The 8,731-nt window shown below is 39.9% G+C and overlaps 1 protein-coding gene across 1 annotated transcript; it reads right to left on the minus strand.

Moving 5' to 3' along the window:
* Positions 1-566: 566 nt before the first annotated feature.
* Positions 567-4,261, minus strand: LOC122075484 (putative disease resistance RPP13-like protein 1). The gene is made up of 4 exons (XM_042640525.1): positions 2,460-4,261; positions 1,565-1,964; positions 1,313-1,376; positions 567-1,100 (listed from the first exon to the last, which is right to left on the minus strand). Exons 1-3 carry the CDS (start codon positions 4,173-4,175, stop codon positions 1,357-1,359), a joined length of 2,136 nt encoding a protein of 711 aa, XP_042496459.1. The 5' UTR covers positions 4,176-4,261; the 3' UTR covers positions 567-1,100; positions 1,313-1,356.
* Between the last annotated feature and the right edge of the window lie 4,470 nt (positions 4,262-8,731).

Below are 8,731 nucleotides of genomic sequence, written 5' to 3' on the forward strand. Positions count from 1 at the left end.
TGAGTAATATTGTTATTTTTTTTGGGTCTCCTTTTTTGAAATATACACGTTAAAACCCGAATCGTCCATTTTTCATTTTTTTCCATAACCGTTTGTTTGACTGTAATGTATGTATTTTTTTCAACATTTAAAACACGTACCATCTGTTTTCCTTTTCTTGCCGTTCCCATTTTTTCTAACTATGCACTCACCAACAACATGCTACCAAATCATCTCTAAAAGCCACCAAAAATTTCTTCCAAAGCTTGGAGAACCCAATCGAGCGCACATGAAAGAGAGAACATCCACCATCTTCTACCAAGCGGAAGAAATTCTAAGCAATCAAAACTAAATCCCTTTACTAACTTTCATTAAAGAGAAGAAATTCTAATATAACAAAGCTAAACCAGTCCCTGTGTATCATCCGCATAGCATAGAATTGGCCATACAAACCATATCAAATATAAGACAATAGCAGTCTATAAGCACGATGTAGAAGATAATTGTCTCAGACAATTGGCCTGTTTGAAACCAAAGCAAGAGATTATGACAAGCACAAATAACAAGAAGATGGAAAGACACAGAAATTACGTGGTTTGGCATGGTGGCCTACATCCACAGGACAATCACACGCAGCTTCCTTTACTATAACAAAAAAAAAAAAAAATTACAACTCGCACCTCTTACCATTCCCAACACTGAACATCACCACTTCCACTTTAAAAGGAATCTCACACTCAGTACTACTCTCATAAATAGTCTCGAAAAGGAAACACACATAGAGATGTACATGCAAGAAAATCCAAATATTCTCTAAAGGAAACATACAACTCTTTTTTTTTTTTTTTGGTAGAACACACAATACCACTCTCACAAATATTCTAAAAGGAAAAACATATAAAAAGAAAATACACAATAGAGATTTTTTGTTTTTGTTTTTGGGTCCGAACACACGAGAGAATAATTGCCCAGCAATAACAGCAGCAATCTACTTTGGCAAGTGACAAATTGCACATTCATCTATTCTTGAGAACAGCCACGATTTTAGTAATGAGGTTGCTTCCTCATACATCATTGGATCAATGTCGCCTTGTCTCTCAGCCGAGGTGGAAGTAATATCACTAAATGCAAAAGGTTGAAACAGATTACATAGAATTAGTGTGAAAAGTATCATAGCTATATGTGCTAGCTAGGGGAGAGAAACCAAAAATACAGAGCCTGTTGAAACAATGAGTAGAAAAGAATTACAAGTTCCTCATTTAAGATGTGAAAACAGAAACCATATGTATAAAGAAAAGGAAATTATTAGGATAGAGAAGCCAACCAGACTTACCTCATAAAAATTGTAGAGGTCCCTTTGCTAAATTTGGATTCCTTTTAGTCCTCAGTTACTGGGTCTGCATAGCAAGGGTGGTAAGAATGAGATAAATTTTAGGTAATAAGAGAGGAAGAGAATGAGTGAAAGATGGATGCAAACTAGGTGGAATTTGTAGTTGTAGAATTCTTTTTCACTAACCAAAGTGGAATGTAAGGAATGAATCTCCCTATTGAGCTCAGATGTGCTTCTAATGGATTTGAGATTTACCTGTGATTGGATTTTCACTAGTTTCTGATCCAGATATCTGTTGGTACTCGATCAATATTTCAGGAATGCCTGCTATCTTGAACCATTCTTTGCCTTTTCCCTTCTGACATTGTTCTTCAAGTTTCACACATTCCATAATAGTCAATGATTGAAGACTTTCTGGCAGCCTTTCTCCTGGGAAAGCTTGGATTTCCGGGCAAAGTATAATTCTCAAATTTTTAAGAGACTTGAGCTTCATGAACTCTGGAAGAGTGACCAGGTTTGGGCAGTCGATGATAGTAAGGTCACGAAGACTAGGCATGTCATATTCCTTGATTGCTGTCCATTTCTCCAAACAGGGCATTCCATCAAATTTTAGTGCCTCTAATTTCAAGAAAGCACCATAAAACTCATGGCTGATTGTTAAGTTTGTCTCGAATTCTTGACCCGTTTTGAAGATTGACCCGATCCGACATATTTTGGTGGCGACCCGAATGGGAATTTTTCTGAGATCTGTGATGGAAGCAGAGGGCTTGGGCCGATAGGCCCAAGCCCGGAGCCCATCACTGATCTCGTATCTCGTATGGGTGTGCGGGGGCGTAGCCCCCGCGGTATGGTTCGACCGGATCGATCGCGACCCGATGGGTCGAACCGCTATTTAGCGTATATATATATAATGTACTGTTGCTTGTTGAGAGTCATTGTATTCTAGGGTTTTCACGAAGCTAGGGTTTCAGGGCGAGTTCTTCCTCGCCGCTGCTAGGGTGTAATCCTTCTTCTGTATAGTGAATCATCTTCTTCTTCGCCCGAGGACGTAGCACACCACCCTGGTGTGTGAACCTCGTTAAATCTCTGTGTCGTACGGATCTATTGTCTCTCTTTATTCGTGTTTCTTGGTGTTTGATCTAACACTGATCTCTTTCAATAAATGCATTTCATGCATGTACAATGACTTGAGGGAAGGGAGTCTTCCAAGATCCGGAAGATAGGTGCAATTGCAGTTTCTTAGGTTGATAACTGTAAGTCTATAGAATTTTTCCGAAGACAACCAGTTTGGAAAGCTCTCAGCACCATACCTTGTTATCTTTAACTGCTCAATTGAAAGATGAGGCTCAATAAGAATAAATTCCATCTCACCATTACGTTGTGATGAACTCCATTGGAACTCCAATTTGTTAATTGCAACTTTGTCACCTAATTGAGCTTCATTAGCCTGATCTTTGGTAACATTCTCCATCTTTGCTATGCAAAGTGACCCTCTAAGCTTCTTCATATATTTCAGCTCTTCAATCCGAAATCCTTCCTGTCTTCCCACAACGAATATGCTCAGTGTTTGTAGATTAGTTAACTGCCCCATTCTTGGAGGCATGGAAGTCAATTGATGCACTCCATCCAGATTGAGATACTGAAGATGGATGAGCTTACTCATTTCATTGGGTAATACAACAAGGTCTGAGCAATTTCTAAGCTTCAATGTTTCTAGATTATAGAGTTTACTCAGTGATTCCGGCAACTTTCTCATTCGAGTGCTAGAGACGTCAAGGTATCGTAAATGTCTCAATTTGCAAACAGAGGTTGGCAACTCCTTGATTTTTGTAGAACTCAAATCCAACACTCGTAAGAATTTCAATTTCACAAACAAATTGTGAGGAATGTGCTTGATGGAGCTTCCAAACTCAATCCGCAATTTAAGTGTGCGTAACAACTCTGCTTCATGAAACCTTTCAAATATTTTCATATCAAAGCTTTTGCAAATTTTGTCATCAAGCAACAACATGGAATGCAAAGTCACTGGAGAAATCTTATCTGTTTCACCTTCATCCATCATAGAATATTCATTTGGACAATATTGTTTTATTAGCTCATAGACATCCTTATGAACTCTGTATGTTGACTCATAATTTTCACAAACAATAGATGACATTTGAAAAATAGAAAGTCTGTGAAGCTCTTGGAAGTATATTCGACCTCTCTCCATTAGTTGCTCTTGTCCCGTCCGTATAAAACCCACGGAAATCCATAACTGGATCAATGTATCCTCCTCAAATTCATAATCTCCAAGAAATAGAATGCAAGTGTAGATAACACATCTCTTTAGATGTTGAGGTAGATTGTGAAAGCTTTTACATACCTCTGAGGTATTAGAAGCTTCAGAAATTGATCCTTCAGTAATCTTGGTGTCCATGGATGACACTTGATCTATTCCAGGCTTAGGCTGTACAATCTCATGATAAGTATGAACGGAAAGAAGTGGATCCTCATGTGGTCGCCCTGCCATTTCAATAGTTTCAAATAGCAAGGAGATGTTGCTTAGTGCAACTGAATTATCATAGATTGAGTTTATGATATCAAGTGCCACATCTCTTTCATGACCTTGCAGTGGTAGTTGAATCAAAGGTGTTGCTTCTGAAACACATGAAGCAATGGCCTCCAATATATTCCCTAGACCTTCAAATAGAGGTTGATGTTCAAGAAACTCATGTTTTGATGGATCTCCCAATTTATGAAGCTCTGCATCTCTTAGCATGGTCAGGGACATCTCTAGCCTCTGTAGCACCTGTAGAAGTGAGGAAGAAATGAGGGTGATATCCCCAATTCCCATTTCTTCAGGATTTTCAAGTATAGGCCTCATCTTTCTCAATATATAATCCAATTGATTTAGTAGAAAACCTGGTGAATATTGACCTGCAAAAATTCAAGAGAGATGCAGTACCATGAATTCTTAATATAAGATTAAAAAAGGTTAGAAGAAATAACTTGAAAGATTCAACTCAACACATTTATAGCAACACTGGATAGACCCCTTCAGCCTCTTTAAAATCAAGGATCCACAATGGATCCAAGTACAAATTGAGTTGTGAGGCTAATTTGGGAAAAAAAATTATTTTTCCTTTCTCAGGATTTTTTTTTTGTTGCTAAACTTTTTCTAGGATTGACGTGAAAGGAAATGAGGTTTAAATCACCACCTTTATACATATGCCTATGCAAACATCTATTCTTTTTTTGCTAAAGGGTCATGTATATTAAGAGAAAAGGGAAAAAAGAAAACACTGTACAAAGAAGATCCAAAAAAAGAGGATCCAGAGAAAAACAAAAAAACCAGAAATCACCCCACCTAGAACCCACCCCCACCTACGGCATTGCCATCAGCGGAAGGATAGGTGCTCGGCCAAAAAAAAACAGAAAAAGAAAAAACTAATAAAATCTGAATCGCGATATGCCCATCGCATCCTCAGCCATGAAATCAAGCACCTCAGGAGGCCATTCCACCACTGATGTAGATGCTTCCTTCTTAGCAGCCATCTGCGCCAGGAAATCCGCAATAGGGTTTGCCTCTCGATAACAATGAGTGATTTTCCATCTTATACCACTGAGATAAGAAATAAGGGAAGACCACCTTTGCCAAACAAACCACGGGATCCAGCCCCTTTGAAACATGAGCACCACAGCGCCCGAATCACATTCAATCCACAGAGATGCACAATTCAGTTCTCTAGCTCTCTCAATTCCTTCAATTAAAGCTTGAAATTCGGCATGGAAATTTGAAGCTATTCCTAAATAGGAGCTATAAATCGCTACAATCTGGCACTTGCTGTTCCTTATAATGCCACCTGCTCCAGCATTCCCTGGATTACCCAAGGACGAGCCATCACAATTTAGCTTCCACCATCCATCCATCGGAGGCAGCCAGAAAATTTCTTGGACCCCTTTAGTCTTCCTTCTTGGCACCTCTATATTAAGCTTCAAGCACCTCTCAGAATCTAGTCGAGATTTTATTCTGTCATTTTTTCCTGGGCCACGTCTTCTAATCTCCTCTATTATTGTATGAAAGACTTGACCATAAGATCGATGGAGACCCCTAAATCTTCTCGAATTCCTTTCCATCCAAATAAAGTATGGAACAAGAATCAAACCAGCCATCCACAATTGAGACAGTCCAATGGATTTGGATTTTTGAGTCCACCATGAAGCATGCGCTAAAAAATCATCCCCCTGATAGGACCAATGAAAACCAAAGACTTCAGCAAACGCCCTCCAAATGTAGACAGCTCCATCACATTTCACGAACAAATGATTTATAGACTCCTCAGCCTTATTGCACACCTCACACCTAGAAGGGAGCAGCACTCCTTTTCTTTTTACCTTGTCATCACAAGGAAGCTTTCCATGTATAAGTCTCCAGCCAAAAACTGATTGGCGGGGGATCAAAACCGAGCTCCACACCATTTTGCCCAGCCCACTTTAGGAGAAACCTTTCTCAATGCTTCCCAGGCCGATTTAGTGGAGAAAGCTCCTAAGGAGGATAGAGACCAGCAGCATCGGTCTTTCTGACCCTGTGGCAAAGATATATTCCCTATAGCTTTGAATATATCTTTTAAAAATTCAGACTGAATAGGGGGAAAACACCACTTACCATCTTCAATAAAATCTACCACTCTGCAATTGCTATAGGAAAAATGGGACAAAGGGAGGGGGGAGAGCTCAGCAATAGACAAAGGACCTATCCATCGATCCTTCCAAAAGAAAATGTCCTCACCTGTACCCACCATCCACCGCTCAGATAGAGATACAAAATTCCACATCTTCGCAATACCTTTAAACACTGAAGATGCTCTATAACCCTTCTTGAGGTCTCCACCTTCATTCACAAATCTAGCCCTCAAAAAGGAACATAAAGCAGATTCTTCATGCTTCATTTGCCACACAAGTTTGCTAATCACTGCACAGTTGACATCCCTCAGACGCCTGATACCTAAACCCCCTTCCTCCTTAGGTCGGCATATCTCTTCCCATTTCACAGTGATTTTCTTCACTGTGGAAATATCCCCAGACCATAGGAAATTCCTAATCCATCGTTCCACCGTTTTAATCACCGATTCAGGCCACCAATAAATGGAAAAATTATGAATAGGCATACCTAAGATCACAGACCGAATGAGCTCTGCACGACCAGCCATTGAAAGGAGTTTGCCTTGCCATCCCTGTAAACGAGATTTTATTTTATCCATAAGAGGAAGCATCCTATCCTTCTTGACAGCGCCCTTGAAGATCTCAACCCCAAGGTACCTCGTCGGAAGAGAGCAAATTGGGATACCCAGCAGATCAGAAATATACCTCTTCCTGTGAGGGACGACTTTGCCAAAAAAAACCTTACTCTTCTCCAAGCTTATTTTTTGGCCAGAAAATTCTTGGTAATTAATCAAGAATTCTCTCAGACATCTAACATGTTTTGCTCCTGCGTTCATGAAGATAAAAATATCATCCGCGAAAAGCAGATGACTGGGGACAGTAGCACCTCTAGGACCAGGGAGCGCCTTCAGTTTTCCTTCCTTTAATAGACCATTTAGACCCCTGCACAACACTTCTTCTGCCAAAATAAAAAGCATAGGAGATAGCGGATCCCCTTGTCGCAAACCTTTCTCAACTCCAAAGAAACCCATTGGACCACCATTCAATAAAACTGAAATTCTAGAAGAAACCAAAATTTCAAGAATCCAAGCTAACCAAACATCCGAAAAGCCAAATTTTTTCAAGACTGCAAAAAGAAAATCCCATGACAATGTGTCATAGGCTTTCTGCACGTCAATCTTAATACCCATGCCACCCCCTCTGACAGATGTATGTAATAAATTAGCAAGCTCAGAGGCTAATCCAATATTAGATGAAATAATCTTACCTTTCTGGAACGCCCCTTGCTCATCTGACACCAATCGAGGAAGAAGGCAAGATAACCTCTCAACCATGATCTTTGATAGGACTTTACAGAAAAAGTTTGCCATGCAGATGGGGCGAAATTTATCCAGAGAGATCGCTCCCTCCACCTTTGGAATTAGCGTCACAAAACTGTTATTTACCCCATTCGGAAGCTTCCCACCGCGGAAGAAAGCAATCACAGCCCCACAAAAATCGTCACCCACTATCTCCCAACACTGTATAAAGAAAGCACCTGGGAACCCATCAGGACCAGGAGAGCTATCTGGATCCAACCCCCATACCACCTTCTTAATCTCTTCTTTGGCAGGAATAGCTTCTAATATGGAAGTGTCCTCCCTATTCACCTCATTAGGAATCACCTGCAACAGCTCCATATGATCTATGCAATCGTCCGCTTTATGAAAATTTTCAAAAAAAAATGACACATATTCTGCCATCTGCAGCGGCTCAGAGACCATTGTACCATCTTGTTTTTTCAAAGCACGAATGCTGTTTTTTATACGTCGCACNATCTTCCTCTTTTAATCTCTCACTGCCTCTTTCGGGAGATAATGTTTTCAATCTTCTTGCTGACATAAAGGGGATGGGAAAATATTAATTTTCGGAGTCGCCACCTAGGATTTGAAGGTCTAGAACTCTGTTGGGGAGCTCAATACCAGTTAGGCAACCAAGCTCGGATTGGGGGTTGATTTCGATTAAGACATCAAATCAGTTTTGAATTCATAAATGGTTTGTTCATAGAAATTCGGGTATGTATCAAATTACAAGAGTGGGAAGATGCTAGGCACCCAACTCGCCCAAAAATTTCCGATCTTTCTACCAAATGTTTGATATTTTGAATGTTTTCCCCCGAGAATTTTCACAATCCTAGGACAACTTGCATGCCATATTTGCTTGAACATGCTCAAATCATAGATAAGCTATCATTTATATGAATGAAATGACATATGAAACTGTAAACTATCACATTAAATGATAAAATAAACTACTATTCTATGTACTTAAAACAGAAAATATCAAAAGGAAGAGGAAAGGTCACACTCTCTCTGAAGGATCCTTGGGTGGCGGACAGCATTTAGAGACATGGCAATGGTGCTAAACTTCCTAGTTATGTCTTTCATAGAATTCTCATTGAAGTGAAGGAAGCAGGCTGGATTTGACAGGAGTTGTTAGATGTGTCAACGACCTTGTGTACTGCAGAAATCTGGTATTGCAGTGTCTCCTAAAGAAAAAAGCTTTTGTTCTCGAAGTTCATTAGTGCGCCCCCAAGTATGGATGGTATGGGTTGAATGTAGATGGTTGTTCATTGGGTAATCCAGGGCGGACTGGAACAACAAGCATCCTACGAGATCATAATGGAGTCATAGTTGAAGCTTTCAATGCCTTTCTAGGAACGCAATCAAATTATGCAGCAGAATTCAAAGGGCTTGTGGAGGATACTTGGAAGGCAAAAATTAGAAAAATTTGGGCTCT

Source organism: Macadamia integrifolia, chromosome 1, assembly GCF_013358625.1.
Source record: "Macadamia integrifolia cultivar HAES 741 chromosome 1, SCU_Mint_v3, whole genome shotgun sequence".
NCBI classification, from domain to species: domain Eukaryota; kingdom Viridiplantae; phylum Streptophyta; class Magnoliopsida; order Proteales; family Proteaceae; genus Macadamia; species Macadamia integrifolia.